Source organism: Ornithodoros turicata, chromosome 4, assembly GCF_037126465.1.
Source record: "Ornithodoros turicata isolate Travis chromosome 4, ASM3712646v1, whole genome shotgun sequence".
Classification (NCBI taxonomy): domain Eukaryota; kingdom Metazoa; phylum Arthropoda; class Arachnida; order Ixodida; family Argasidae; genus Ornithodoros; species Ornithodoros turicata.
Genome location: NC_088204.1, coordinates 4,662,080 through 4,677,779, shown reverse-complemented (window position 1 = coordinate 4,677,779; position 15,700 = coordinate 4,662,080). Strand labels below are relative to the sequence as shown.

General features: G+C 47.0%; 1 protein-coding gene across 4 annotated transcripts in view; it reads right to left on the bottom strand.

The window, feature by feature from the left end:
• Positions 1–224: 224 nt before the first annotated feature.
• LOC135390781 (1-phosphatidylinositol 4,5-bisphosphate phosphodiesterase eta-2-like) overlaps positions 225–15,700 on the bottom strand; it is a 42,384-nt gene continuing 26,908 nt past the window's right edge. For all 4 annotated transcript variants that reach the window (XM_064620682.1, XM_064620680.1, XM_064620681.1 and 1 more), the window contains 17 exons: positions 11,579–11,749; positions 11,227–11,497; positions 10,144–10,273; positions 9,946–10,061; positions 9,797–9,866; positions 8,954–9,041; positions 8,260–8,377; positions 7,304–7,389; positions 6,238–6,358; positions 5,930–6,015; positions 5,762–5,844; positions 5,440–5,514; positions 3,557–3,650; positions 3,045–3,230; positions 2,816–2,979; positions 2,617–2,752; positions 225–2,551 (listed from right to left, as the gene is read on the bottom strand). In XM_064620682.1, the coding sequence (XP_064476752.1) occupies positions 2,316–2,551; positions 2,617–2,752; positions 2,816–2,979; positions 3,045–3,230; positions 3,557–3,650; positions 5,440–5,514; positions 5,762–5,844; positions 5,930–6,015; positions 6,238–6,358; positions 7,304–7,389; positions 8,260–8,377; positions 8,954–9,041; positions 9,797–9,866; positions 9,946–10,061; positions 10,144–10,273; positions 11,227–11,497; positions 11,579–11,705 (2,187 nt within the window). In that variant the 5' untranslated portion in view covers positions 11,706–11,749 and the 3' untranslated portion in view covers positions 225–2,315. The remainder of the gene's footprint in view (positions 2,552–2,616; positions 2,753–2,815; positions 2,980–3,044; positions 3,231–3,556; positions 3,651–5,439; positions 5,515–5,761; positions 5,845–5,929; positions 6,016–6,237; positions 6,359–7,303; positions 7,390–8,259; positions 8,378–8,953; positions 9,042–9,796; positions 9,867–9,945; positions 10,062–10,143; positions 10,274–11,226; positions 11,498–11,578; positions 11,750–15,700) is intronic.

Genomic DNA, 15,700 nt, shown 5'->3' with positions numbered 1-15,700 from the left:
TGCTGGCCATGTCGTGTCGAGATTGGGAGGTTCCCGGGTTCGAATCCCGGTTCCGGTTGTGCTGTCTGGCGTTTTGTCGTGGGTTTTCCCTCAGACGCTTTCCGACATATGTCGGCACAGTTCCCTTAGAAGTCGGCCCAGGACGCACATTCCCCCAAGGGCGTCAGTCGTGACGTTGCCCACCTCTGTGATGGCGACAACGGCAAGCCCTTTCACCATCACCATTTCTGTACAACGTGATTTTATTCGCAAAATTAAAAGATAAAAACATCGCGTAGCAGAAATACACATGAAAACGGCACAAAAATAGTCCATATACTTTTGCACAAATACTATTTCCCTCAGCATCGTCGGGGATGGCATACTCAACAAGGCGTTGTACAAGACCTCCAAGGCCTCGATCAACATGAAAGGCACACGTCACAAGCCAAAAAGTGCGTGAAAAATTGCATGGATTTATACATATCACAGAGCCTGCAAAATCTTAGCAAACAAAAAAATAAAATAAAAACAGCGGGAGAATATCGAATAATTGATCCGATATAGCGATTGCGTGTGCGCGTACACGGGCAAATCACAGCTGCAACATGACAAGACTTTCATTAGATGAGCATCATTTGGCACATGACGTTACATGCAGCGAAACCCCGACAACACAATTACAGCATGTACACATGAATCTGGGAAATCGTATGATTTGTGATGGCTATGGCGCACATGGCGTAATGCTGAAAGACGCGTATCATGTGGGAACGTATCATCGAGGTTTCACTGCAGATGATTGTGTGATTTATGTGATGATGATTAGGCGACGATGACGCCTAAAAACGCAGTTTATATAGGATGGCATCGACTATCGTAATTTCACGCGTATAAGCCGCACCGCAGATAAGCCGCAGGAAGAGTTTTTAGGGGCGTTTTGAAAATTTTCTGGCAGATAAGCCGCACCCGCAGATAAGCCGCGGGCAATACGAGACGACTGATCTGTGCGACAAAGGAGACCATAGAGAAGGCCATAAACCCTGTGGTCCATACTACGGGATCGGCATAGTGTACAACAGAGGAGGTCAGCTCTAGAGTTCTACCAAGATCGGATTGTGCCCTTGTTGGGAGTTTTTCGTGGACTGGTGGGTCGGTGGTCTTCCAGAAGACGTGAATCACTGTCATCACTTTCGTTAAAGCTGCTTGGGGGAATGCACCAGGAAGTTAAATCTACTCGAACGTGGACCCGTCCCTGTTACGAACTGTTTTTGCATTGGCAGGGCAGTGCTGTTCCAGAGACACTTCGTTACATCTTCACACTTCGTTAAGATCGGCGTATGAGGAAAATACCAGGACAAAATAGTTATCAGATAAGCCGCACCGGTGGATAAGCCGCAGAGCGTCTGCGAGAAAAAAAAATCGCGCATACGCCGTGGCTAATACGCGTGAAATTACGGTAATCATTGACCCTGCACGTTAGAACTTGAAATGAAATTGAGAGCTGCGCGGATACAAAATCAAAGGTTGCTATATATATTCCGCGTTCGAGGTAGGAGTTAGGTTTCAATACTGAATCTTCCAAGCTCTGCACAACAAAATGGCCGGCCATATTGGAAACATTGGGTGAGTACTGGGCATCGAACGGGTTCCATTCAAACTCAAACTCCTTTATAGCGAACAGCTTTTTAACGAAAATACCACTACAGCAAATTTTTTTTGCGGTCCCGCTGGAGCCTATAGGTCCAATAATGGACATCATTTTTAACGAAAATACCTTTACTGCGAATTTTTTTTGCTGTCCCCTGAGCTTCGTTGTAAAGGAGTTTGACTCCGGTGTATTCCGGTGTAGTCAAAGTTCAAAGGCCAGCATCAAAGAGCATCTGTCAAAGCCGAACACTGAAGAGTATTCAACACTTACGAGAGGCATCGAATACTAAAAAATCACTGCGGTAAAAAAAAATAAAAATAAAACACTTATTCAGCATATCACTAGTCACTTATGAAATCGAGTAAGTAACATATTTACACTGCTGCATATTGTATTAGTTGCTGGTTGGGTTCCACGCTCGTACAAATCTGAATGCAACATTTCGACCACTATCCGATTGTAGGGCACGGATAACCAAGTCCCGCGTTGATCCTCAAGACATCATGGCATTCGACAGGTTGATCGATTATGGCGACCGTACAGCCGACACGCGTTGGAAACTGATCCCGGGCTGTACTACAGAAAATGACGTATTGCAGAGCTGAAGAACCTGCCACCAGGCGGCGAACGTGACAACGTAAACGGTTTAAAAAAAAAGGAACCGTATACGCAAAGTTTCGCACGTTCATTCTCTGATGGTGACGTGAACAAAAATGCTGGCAGGTACGAGAGGGCCGAACGCCTCGTTCCGAAGATGAACGTGTCTGTACCCTTCAGCAATTGCTGTGAATGGCAGTGCATATTTGCCGAGCTTCATGTTCTTGCCGATCCTGTTTTCGTCTTTGACAGTGAACAGTATCATCGCCAGTTCTGGAACCCGTATGTCCAGTTCGAAGATTTCACCCCAGTATGGATTGAATCCTGAAAAAAAAAAGATCGTTTCATCACTTTTTGTTTAGAACCAGGAGCTAGGACAATCCCCCTACCATTATTATGGATGAACTTCGTCTTAACCTTCTGGTTGTCCAGGGGATGTCCCTTGACCTTGATTATAACGTATGGGTCGACCACTTCGCCTTCGGCAACGGCCATTGGCTTCGGGATCTGCTGGCCACTGATGATCTAACAAGACACAAGAGGAGCGTTTGTTTTTTTTTCAGCTCAACTAAAGAGCCCTCTGTTCACCTTGACAGTCAATGTCCTTTTCATTGCCGGATCTATCTTATTAGGGTCAAAGGTGCCATTCCTAAGGAACTCTGGCATGAGGACATAACCCGATCGGCCATTCGTCGAGAACTTGGCTTCGTTGATGAAAGTCTTCTGGTCCCAGCTCTGGTAGTTCAAGGCAACTGCGACCCAAGGCGGCTGTCTTATAGTCTGTATTATTACCCTGAATGGGGACTGGTTTCTTTACCGATTTGGCAGCCAACGTTCCAGAAAGGCACGGGGCAGTAGTTGCTGGAGTCGGTCCTCGTTCCCTTGGGATATATTCTCGAAAAATGCTTGCTGTTGTACTTGACAAATTCTACAGCACCTGCGGGGATCGCGCAGATGTTCGATGCCTTCACTTCGCTGAAGGATGCCATCTCGTAAAACTTCCCTGAAATGTTGAGCGTCGTGAACTTCTGGCGCAAAGTATAGGCCACTTTTGCGTGGTATACTTGTATGTAAATATGTAAGTACGTATGCCTGTTATGTTTGTAATGTACCTCTGCTAGTATCCCACTGTATATGTATTATATATATTTCTGTACATAATTATTTGTGCGTTTATGTCTGTATTGTATCCACTGTGAGTTATGTGTATTGTGTGCGCCAACACCATGGCCTTAGCGGCCGCTCTTGGGCACTAATAAAAAATTATTATTATTATTATTATTATTATTAATATTATTAAATGACAAGGGTGTTGGTCGTGGGACTCACAATTTTCAGTGTCCAGGAAAGTCTTAAAGTGAGCGGACTTGCAGTAGTTGACGCATTCGGAAAGTTCTTCGGCCAGCTGTCCCCCTGCTACGGGCTGCACAACAAATATACCCAGGTATACGCTGCATCGCATTGACCTTTCTCGTAAGCTATAATACGCATCAGTAACTTTACAACGCGTAAAAGGGGATAAAGCAGGAAAGGCTCTCTGCTCTACAGGCTTGCAGCCGCTAAATTACCGGCATAACCTAAAGTGTAATGCCCGGTTCACGCTGCCACTTCTCTCCGCTAGGGGTACGGTAGAGATCGAGTGCGGATGCGGTTGTCGTACGACACGCTGTTGAGACACATGCGTTCTTGATACGGAAAACACATTTGTCGGTCTGTCTGTCAATAAATCAATCAATCAATCAACCGAGCACTGAATTACCGAGGAGCACTGAGGTGACCCCCAATTTTTTATTTTTTTTCGATGCAGAGGGTTCTCCCAACGAATAAAATGAGTTCCTGCGAAAGAACGATGAGAGCAGATGACCTACAAAGCGAGACCGAGGGCTCGGTTCCGCACACCCTCGAAAAATCATTCTCTCCCTTTTTTCTTAATAAACATATCCCCCCTTCTCTCGGGACGTATGGTACTCCCCTCACGTGAGCAGTGACGTACGGGGACACAGCTCAAGCATGTATAAGCTGCACGTGAGCTGAGAAGAGAAAAAATAGGCTAGGGCCATTCCCCACCGTCCCGCCAGGATCGTGTCGGCCGTCAGCGGCTGCGTTCTCCGACCGTTTTTTGTAAATTCGATTGCACAGCTATAACGCACCGCAGAGCGAAAATGTTTTGCGTGGTGACCCCTGGTGGACAGATTGACAGACGAGGCAGGATTTCGAGCGATGTTAAATGTCACCTCATTGCTCCTTTAATGTTTCTGTAAGCGGTATCGCAATACATAGTCAGCCCGTGATTTTCATAATTGATGTCACACGCAACATACGGACGGGCAATGCTACTTCTCGTTGCGAGTATAATGCTGCGCACATTACAGTGAATCTATACCGTAGCATTTCCAGCATTCATCATCGTATTATCAGGGTTATTCGGCGAGAAGAATTCGGTTAAGGGGCACACGAAGGCTCAAACCGAAACCAGGGATAGCTTGCTTTTAAAACGAACATATCTCCCGACGTATATATAACACCATATTCTGGCTCTGCTCTCAGGAATCCTGTGGTCAAAGTGTGCTTCAAAGGGCCCTCTCTTGCTGCTTCAGTCGCGTAAGTGTCTCCGTTGTACAATCTCTTCTCTCAATCTCTCTTCTCTTAACCTACCGATGTATAAACTTAACGACAGTGTCGCCACAGTCGTCCGCTCTGTTTGAAGCCTACTCGCACGCTCAAAGGCTGCTAAAAGGTAGTTCCTTGAGTGGAGGGAACGCCAAGGGAAGGGCACTGCGTTGAGTGAACTTCGAGAACCAAAGAGGGGATCCCTCGAGAGCCACATCGATCCAGGGTTCCCCCGAGGGCAGAGCGAGAATACGGCGGGAAGAGATGGCCCGTTGAAGCTCACTAGCCTCTGGAACCCTTGAGGCCGGAGCGAGAACACGGTGGATAGACAAGGACACACAATGAGTGGTGCGTCATGCCTCCTTGTGTTAAAAAAAAGTCAGTGCTCATGAAGGCTACTTTTGGTTTAGCCTCGTACTGCTTCTGACGTCATCGATCGTCTCGAACGTCATTTCCGGTCATAGCGAAAAACCAGGGTGCTTCCTAAACCACGTTCAAAAAGCTCTAGGCATGAATCTACCTGGTAGCACGTATCCACGTAAGAGTGACAGCAAAAATGAACAGAAACAGTAACAGAAAAGAGAAAAAGGTGCTGCATTTACGGTAGCGTGCTTTGGTGCTCCCTCTTCGTCGCTATCGTCTTCGTCCACGGTATGATCTTTGTTAAGCTTCTTGCCCTGAAAACGTGCAAATGAGGCAAAGAAATACATGCATATGTCATGTGACAATGGTGTGCTCAACATCTCTAACAGTACCATCAGCAAAGTGCGCGGTGCTTAAAAAACCTACGCACTAATTTGCAGAAAAATTACAACCAAAGGTTGAAAAAAATCTTTTGAAAAGCCAAAGCGATATAGATGACCAACTCCATCCGTCGACAACAGCAGCTTCATACTGATCATTATCTTATCATCGTCACTTTACCTTGACGATGACTTTGTTAAGTAGAGATTCTGGTGAAGGCAGCTTGTCTTCCTTGTCAGACACGGGAGTTTTGTGGAGAAGATCTGGAAAGGCGAACTGTTAGCAATGTTTTCCTGTCATACTTCAGCAGCCGGAGCACATGGGTGTGTCCATATGGAACAGACATACCCCCAAGTATGTCAACCAGGTGTTTAGCCATCATTTTCTGCTGTTCAATCGTGCAGTGATTCTCCAGTGACAGGATGACAGGGTATCTGGAAGTGGTTGTGGGAGCTTGTTCTTAGAAATCGAAACTAGACAGCCTTGTAAAGTAGCGTGTGATGTGACAGGCAAGACTTTAAGTTCGCCGCTACCATTATCAACGACATAGACTATGTGCACAGTATAGGCAGTATGTAGTCATTGTGTACATCTTGTCATGAAAGGGGAATGGCATGACAACGTCACAGTTAAGGTATTATACCGCAAAAACTCACTGCGACTCCACAAAGGCGTACAACTTGACAGCGTCCAAGATGTCCCTGAACAAGATCTTCGAAGTGAGAGTGTAACCGTGGTAGACGACCGGCTCATCGTTGGGACCATCCCAGACGTCCACTGTCAATTAAGAGCCCGTAAAACGCGACGTAAACTTCCAGAACTTGTTAAAAAGCTTTATGTGCAGCAAAAAATGCATTTACCGCGAACCATACGTTTTACGATAACGATTCTCGGGGACGGGGAAAGGAGGTGAAGTTCCTGAGTGCCAATTTGAGATAAGGAGCGATAACGTAGACGATGTCAATGAACTCTACTACACGATGTGGTACGGTGAGTTCTTTACACCTGTCTCAGCCTGAATAAGATTAAATTGTACTAACAGAGCGAGTAACGATCGTGTAGAAAATGGGCACTGCCAATACCGAAAACGATGGGTCTGTTCCATCACGACTGATGCGTCTCTACGAGGGAGATTACCAGCCACGGAGGGCATGAGCGGTCGTGGGAGGAGTCACGTGCTTCAGACAGCCAATAGAAATGATCGAAGCTCTCGCCTCTCTGATGTCTGTATGTAGGGCACGATGGTGTAGGGGCTCTGTAGAGCGCGCTCCGTCCCTCTCGCTTCGGAGCCGCTACGGGTTTTTAAGCCAAGGGAGCGTCGCGTGTGCACGTCGCGTGCGCAAAGCGCCTCTATGCGCCACTGAATGTGGTTTTCCGGTAGAGCCACCTACCGATCCGGCTGTCTGCAGCCTTTAAAAGATTAATTAAGGTGCAGGTGGGTCCAAACGGAGAAGAGGGTGGAGAGCGCGAGAAGCAACCAGATAGTGGGTATAAGTGCGCTCCGGAGCCGCCACTTAACGCGTCCTCTATCTCGTCAACTATGTCACGTCGGAAAATTTCTTTTTTTTTTGTACTCAGTGTTCTTAAATGCGGTGCATCAAGCGATCAACCAGCACTATATTTTGAATCACAACCCGATCAATGGCAGCTAAAACGTGCACACACAAAGCAGTTGATGTCACGTGACGTAATGAAATACTTCGTGAAAAATGGGGAGCTTACACTCGAGGCAGCGGCAGCCTTTCTTCAGGGCTGTAATATAACCTTCCACACTGCTGTTCCCAACAAGCTGGCCTTGAACGAGGTATCTGTGAAAATATTCGGGCTGTAATACCTGCGGGTGAGGTACACACATAGCTAAGTATGATACAAAAGGGACGGTCGAACGCGGGTTCTCGTGTAGTACCACGTTGGAAATTTTGAGCACAAGGCTGTTTTAATGCGTTAGAATTAGAGCCCCCGCTAGGCAAGAATCGCGGCGTGGTCTGCCTGTAGCCACCGCGCGGCGCGCATGCGCGGTGAGTAGAGAGGGATGGAGAAGGCGCCACGTGGCGCCGGCGCGTCGGCAGTGCTATAGGCAGTGCCGCTCTGGTGGTCGACTGGTTAGAACGTGTTTGCGTGGGCGCGCCATGGGTTATGAAAGCTGTGCGAAGGAGCGGCAACGAAAGAAGGCTGACGCTGCGAGACGGCGCCGCTAAGCTCAATTTGAGGAAGCCCGAAAGGCTCGTTTGGCTGCGCGTATTGCCTTAGCGTTGTGTAGGGTCGTGTGAAGGGGAGTTCCCAAGGGGTATTCAAGTATTCATTCCAACGCATTTCCGTCCAATCCACCGATAAATCGACAGTGTTTTTTTTTTTTTTTTCACGAGCCTTCTTCCAGTCGGAGCGCGGGATGAACACTCACGATGACCGAAAGCGTAGGTAGGGGTTTCAATACCATACGACCCGTCTATAGCGATCCCGTTCATAGTGATTATACAACGAAAACAAGATTTTCGGCAGAAGCATGTGACGCAAGAAATTTTCCGACAGCCATGTCGCGAACAAGACAGTAACGCCGTCTATGGGTGACGCTCTAACCATTCTGCACGATATATAGGCGGGTGCATTCCTCAAATAGAGTAGTCTTACCCTGTGACGAAGAAAAAAGGTAATAGATAGGAAGTGTGTGATGTCCTTACGTGTTATGCGAGGATGCTATGTAGTAATGATTAAGAGGTTGCTCCATGTCCTGGTACACGCGTCTGCATTCTTTCTTGAAGATGTCGTGGTCGTCAGACAGCAAGATATCCCGGAAACCTGCCATAGAAGCGCTCGTAAGAGTCTGTGAATGCACGGAGCTACAAAGATGTCAAGATTAATGAGGCGTCGGTAGTATTTAAAAAGCAGTGAAATTACTGATCGAAAGCTTGATTAAATAATCAAGTGAGGTCCAATCAAGAGCCAGAGGCGGAAGACCACAGCGAAAGAAAGATCCGCGAATAGCATGAAGCCTACTTTAAAGCAGCCCCGGTAATGGGTATTCGAGCTCTTGCGGACAATATTTTGGTGGCCATTTGACACACCTACCCAATACTCCCAAACAACTGTATTATGTAGGGAAGTGTAAAGCCGAAATCGAAAAAAAAAAATCACAGTGGCTGCAAAATGCAAACGGTCTCATCTGCGCGGTCTGGGAGGTGAGCACAGTGGGTGCTGGTTTTGCATGCTCTGACACTATGGCAGAGGTATGGTCTTGTGCGAGACAAGGCGGTGAAGTAAGGTAGAATCTCGGGAGTAATCGTATTCACGAAAGTCAAGAGCCTTCAATTTCATGGCTTACATGGACTCTGCAATGTACAAGAAACATACACGCGCACACGAGAATGACCTCACCTGCCAGGCCCAGGACGCCTTCTGGAAGTTCCTTGTCCCTCCTGAAGTTCTCCACCAGCTGCTTGCATTCTGTTATCGACACCTCCGTCTAGGGGAATGCATCATCAGACTCATTATCACCATCGGTGTAACTGTCGCCCGCACAACCCATATCACAAGCCAATTTCCCGTCTCCATTCAACGGCATTCCAACTCGTGTCGTTTATGACGATCTTCTCTATGGTAACATGGCAATGACCGTCCACTACTGCGTCCAAATACGTGTCAGCAAAAGCTTCGTTACAAAGAGTACCACGAAAGCGCTTGTCCGCTTACAACGATCACATGAAAACGAAAAGGGACCGCAGGATTCGAAGCTACAGCGTCAATAAACAAGCTCACTTACTACTATAGAGAGCAGTCGCGACTGTTTCATGACAACGTTGTCACGTCTGTCTCACGTAGCAAATGCGATTAAGCGTGCTTATGGCAGGGAATGCGCTCTCGAGAAAATTTGCCAAAAGAAATTAAGACGAAAAAGGCAAAATAACAATTTATTCACATCAAAGCAAAAGTAATTTGGGGCAATTACACCTTCTAGTCCACTTGATTGCACTTAGACTCCATTTTACTCACCTGAAATTCAGTCGCCAGCACTACAAATAGTCCCTAAACCTTGCATAAACTTCCGTGCATCTAATCTCCAAAAGGACTAAAACACTGTTTCCCTCTGAGAGTGTAATTGAATACGACGACTCCGGTAGTCCTATCATCGTTGTTGTTACTGCTCCTACATATAGTATGTTACTCCGGTACGAGATCTTAACATCGCTATAAGCGGGCTTGAATGAAGACCGATCACACCTTTTGCTCTTTCAGAAGGAACTTCTGGAGTTCTTCTGGACCCATTATGGACATGTTCGGAGCAGTGTACCTGGAGCGAAAGACACATGTATCCTTTGTGTACAATGCTGCATAACCCATTTCAAACTTAAATCTCTTAATAAACGTACTGTTTAAATATCTTTTCAATGTCCGGCCTCGAAAGCAGGCTGTAGTAGAATTTGACGAATTCTTCAGGATCAAGCACGTCTTCTCCGTCCACCTTGTTCTGCTTGAAGTTGGCCGCCTAAAATCGCATTAGCAACGAAGTATTTATGCAGTGTAAATCTCCCCCTTATGTCTCTCGCAAGAGATGCGTTTGAACTCACATTGAAAAGAAACCTACTGTACCGCTTGTCCATAGAGATATTCAGCTGTTTCAACAGGCCTTGGATCTCGTTGAAGTTTAAGGATCCGTTGTCGTTGACGTCAGCATGCTGGAACTGCTCCTTCAGCCAACTGCACACGAAGTCAACAACTATAGTCGTGTTCAGCTTAAGAAGGAAAAGAAATCTCGTCCGACAGCTCTCAAAATATTACTGCACCGCGGATAGGATGGCTGGACACGGAGAGGTCACCCTCCCTCCTTGCGCCAGATAATGTAATCAATCATACTCACTCTGCTTCTGTATTGGCTGTTAAGACTGACCGCATGATACTACGCTATGCGGCAGAAAGCGCGCTCCCCTACTGATGGCGCATGGTGGCGCAGCAGTATTTCTCCTGGCGCGCTATTGCTCCTCCTTGTCTCCAACGGCGTAGATCTTTGACGGACTAGATTTCTGTTCTTTCTTAAGTTGAACACGACTATGGACGCTTCTACTATTTTTAGTCTGCTATTTAGCGATGAGTATTTGTACTATGCCTGACCCCGAGTAAGATGTGATACCATTACACCATTCCTGACAAGGCTCACGCGACATTTCAATTTGAAAAACATTCGAAATGACAGTGTGCATGGTAAGACGTACAGACCTCACAGGTGACCGCCCTTACGTTTAATCTACTTCTTTGACGTTACTTGTTTACCATTTGTATAATTTATTTCACTTCTGTATAGCGTGATTTTATTACTTTACAGTATAGCTCATGAAAAAAGAAACGCGTTAGATTTTGCGTGGAAGGCCACCGATGATCTGTGAGTGTCTAGTTACCAATTCTGACAGGTCATTTACAGTTCCTCATACCAAGGCCAGCTTGCACGAACGTTGAGGAAATCCCTCTGTATAGCTTTTCCAGTGCCCTACGCACGAGCAGCGTTGAGGACATTAGCGTGTGCCCAGAGCGCTACTGAGGACGCTACTGAGGACACCACCTGAGGAATGTTCGTGCAAGCGGTCCCAGTAGTACTGTTCCTCCCCTGATTTAATGGCAACAAGATTCAAACATTTTTGCCCGCTTTACTTCCTCACCGTTCATAGTCCTGTTCCCTGCGCTGAGTCTTGCAGTTGGCCACAATGTGGCGCAACCCTCGAACCCAGAGGTCACACTCGTTGGGCGTGTGGGCGACAAGGTCTAAGGTGTTTTGCTTGGGTGCCAAAATGAGCGAGAAGCAGGTATCTTCGCTCACGTTCAAACTGCTGAAGGGAAGGTACGTCTTTCGCCTTCGAAATTTCCCCTCGACCACGTTGAAGACGTCGGTCTTCCAGCCCTTGCGCACCTCCTCCACATCGAAAAGGTCGACTGAAGAAGCGAGAAAGAATAAATAAATCAATCAATCAATCAATAAATAAGAGCGGATAGTGAAAGGTCTCAAAGTCTTACTGAAAGGTTTCGAGGCCAAGATTCCGCACTTGTGCGAGTTCTTGTATCCCATCCTGAGGTTATTGAGATCTAGCTGGAAAGCCCTCTTGTAGAACCTCTTGGAAGAACGGACCTTGTGCAGTTTCATGCCCTTCTTGAGGACTTCCAATATCTCTTCGATCGCCGCCGCATCTGCAATAGAATAAACGAAGATGTCTGGTCATTACATCCAGTGCACAGTGCAGGACAGAGTTCCCTCAGTGGGTCTTGAGCCTCAGTCCCATTATCTGGTCCCATTTTGCAGATATCGCGGTAGTCCTTGAAGCACACAATGGATGAAACGAACGCGTCAACAAAATTTACAGAGAACTTAAGTAAATAAACTCGTACACTGTGTCATATGGAAGGCGGAAAATTTTAGAAATTTTTAATAATTCGTAGTTTTAAAATTTTATTAAATCTGCAAAATTTTAAAATTCACAGGGGCGACATACTAAAAGAGTACATTTGAGACTGTTATACTGCAAGGGTTGCTGGTTCACTGAAGCATTTAGAGGATTTTCCGGGCGTACGCCCCGCTCTCTCTCCCTCTCTCTCTCTTTAAATCAGAAGTGATAACTGTATCATTGGGCATAATAGCTGACTAGAAGCGCGTCATTGCGCATAGCGCGTGCGCTGTGTAAGTACGCTATTTCCTTGCGTACGCAGGGCGATATGGCGCGAATATGAGGGAGAGGGAGGGTCTCCCCTGGCAAGGATCCAACGCGATCCAAAACAAAAACAATCCACGTCGAAAACACGTACGAATGTAAAAGTGGCCATTGAGTCCCTTCCTGTTACGGCAGAAGATAATGCGGCCTTGACATGTGAATATATTTCTACGAGGAAAAGAAATGCCGCAGGTGCTGGGACGGATTGTTTCATGTGCCGCGAATTCCTGACAGGTGTTTCGACAAATTAACAGCGCACGGGTTATACGATAAAGACAGCTTTGCTGACGTTCTGGTTCTGGGCTGTAGCTTGACACAGAGATGTTTCATATTGTTGGATTAGGATTTGAAGATGCTTCGAGCGCACGAATTTTCGTGAGTTGCTCGCCTTCGTTCAAAATGAATAACTTCACCCAATTGACGCACCCTTCATTTTCAGAATTTTTGGATTCATTTTCGTTTATTTTGTTTATCGCTGATTATTTTGCTCTTCCTTTTTTTTTTTTTTTTCTTCTTGAAGCCAGCGTTGGTATGCGGAAAGAATTGTTCTTCTTAAACGGGACGGTATTGTAGGATAATAATAGTAGCCTGTATCTTCATAAATCGCACACAAACATTCACAGAAAGGGTACATTTACATGCAACGATACGTTACAAATGTATAATTTGGCCTGATCTTGCAGGTTTAATCGAACTTAATTAATAAATTCATTAAGTTCGCATTCGCTTCCGTTTGTCATGTTTGCCACAAACGTCTGTACCTTTTATGTGCAGCTGTCATCGTCAAAGACGAACTAATATATACCTTCTTATAGCCACAGTTCTCATGTGACAACCTTCTGCTTTTAAACTGGACGGCATCGATTATATACAGGGTGTTTTTAAAAATCATTTATAGATTTTTAACAAAAAAAAAAAAAGCTACGATAGCAGCACAGATGTCGTTTTTCCGGTTGAGCTCTACGGCCAGACTGACATCCTCGATGTAAGTATGCAACTACAAGATGACTAATTACCTGAAATTAATTAATTAACTCTTTAATTGGTGAATTTCGCGCAAAAGGTGAGATAGAAGAGTGGGATACAATCCTCGTTGAAAGTCATTCCATTTTAAAAAATCACGAAACGCGCACGTGCATTGAAACACATATCGCCGAATTTTGATACGCAAATGAGCCGAAGGCGTCTCGCTCGCTGGCGTCGTGCTGACCGGGAGGAGGTGCGTTCGAATCCTACCACCGGCTGCGCTGTCTCAGGTTTTCCCTGGATTTTCCGAAGACTTTCCTGACGAATGTCGGCACAGTTCCCCCATGAAGTCGGCCCAGGACGCACACTAATCCCCCTGTCCCCCACTCCTTCCTGCTGTCGTCTCTCCATCTGTCCTCATCTGTACGCCGCTCGTAGCCACAGTTGCTTCGCGGCGCAAACACGAAAGTAAAAAAAAAAAAAGAGCCGAAACCGAAACCACGCGCCTTCAGAGCGCTCAGAGCACAGCGCTCGTTCCAAGTACTTTGGACCGATGGCGATGGTAGATCAACCGCTTTGTGGCCCAGATAAGGCTCCGCCCAGATAAGATAAACGCTCATGGGGGGCGCACCCAAGCAGCACAATGTACTGAAAGTCGAGTGCAATAGGAGTGGACGGGTAGGTGGAAGATCTTGAACAGACTCTTGAAACTAAGGAACATTGATAAGACACATACCGTCCACCCCTATAGCACTCGACTTTCAGTGCATTGTGCTGCTTGGGCGCAGTTTTAGTTTCGGTTCATTTGCGTAGCGAGTTTCGGCGACGGATATCTCACGGCACGTGCCCGTCTCTGGATCTTTAGAAGATGCGGTGGCTTTCAACGAGGATTTTCTCCGATTGTGCTTTCTAGGGTTTTACTCGAAAGTCCCTAATTAAAGAGTTTGTAGCGGGCCGTGGACAACAACGAAGATGCCCACGCGCCTGGAGCACCTGCCTCAGTTCCACCGGCGCGGCCATGGAGATAGGCCACCGTCATCTTCACACCGTAAGCTTCACGGCTTCCAGGGACCGGCCTGCGCTGTCCATGGCTTCCGGCACACTGACGATGCACCGCTTCATTTCCGCATCCGTGACAACTGAGCAACGTGCTCCCCTGCCGGTTTCGGCAGTCGCGGCAGCCGACGCCACGGCACGCTTCAGCCGGCCTCTCGGCGGTCGACACAGCTAACGCAGCTTCACTTCCTGGGACCATACGAGCTCTCGCTCCCGTGCTGGTTGCGGTACCCCAGACGACTTCAGCGACTTCGCCCCTCATCGACCTCTTCCTGCCACGTGCGCTGTGCCGTGCCATGGACATGTCCAGCAGTGCGCGTCATCCACGGTCGCTCTTGCTTCTCTCTCCTGTGTCGACGTGACTCTTCGACCTTTCTTGTCGCCGCTCCGCGTCTGAGGGGGGAGCACTGTAGCGGGCCGTGGACAACAACGAAGATGCCCACGCGCCTGGAGCACCTGCCTCAGTTCCACCGGCGCGGCCATGGAGATAGACCACGGTCATCGCCTCTCCGTGGCATACCATCACTGTCGGTCGGGAGGGACTCATGTAGAGGAATACCACCGTCCTCTACAAGTTAATTAAGGAATTTTAGTTGATCAGTCATCTTGTAGTTACATACTCTCTTCGAGAGGATGTCCACCTTGCCGTATAATTCAACTGCAAGAACGATATCTATGCTGCATTCATAGTTTTTATTTTTTTAAATCTGTAAATATTAAAAGAAAAAACGCACAACGCTCAACAAATGTATAGCACCTAACGAGAGGAAGTTCAGATATACATGTACTTTTTTTTAACAGTTTTCTCCGAGTAAGCGTGTTAACAGCGGAGAACCATCACGAGGGGCACTTCGAATGCTCACATTGGCAATGTGGTGTTTGTAAGCGGCCCCCCATATGGTCATACAGACGGGACCACTTTATGCCCTTCAGTCGCCTTTACGATGCGAGCCACCCGTCGCTTTTCGGCACATTTTTCCTGTGTCTCCCACGACTACCACCCTCATCCTCTTTCACGTACAAAAAGAAACGGAAGAAAAAAAAAGCGTTTTGACACCGCTCCGCATGCTTACGACAACGAAGGACGATACGGGTAATTCATATATTCGTGCAAACAGAAGCTTCCGTTTATCCAACTAGACTGACAGGAGCTATAGGATGTCGGTGATGGAATTGAATTCGAGCCAGCCTAGAGTAGCAAAGTTTTAGTATTCTTTTCAAAGCCAGCGGCGCACAAGGCGTGGACCCGAAGTTGGAGAAGACATTTTTGTGTACAGAGTAAACACTTCGTGTCACGCTTGTGGAGAAAAGCCGGCAGGGAAGGGACAGGAATAATTGAAATATGGCGGTCGTCGAAAAAGCCGGACAGCGGCGGGAGTCGAACCGCGCACCTCCTGATTGCCGGTCGAGC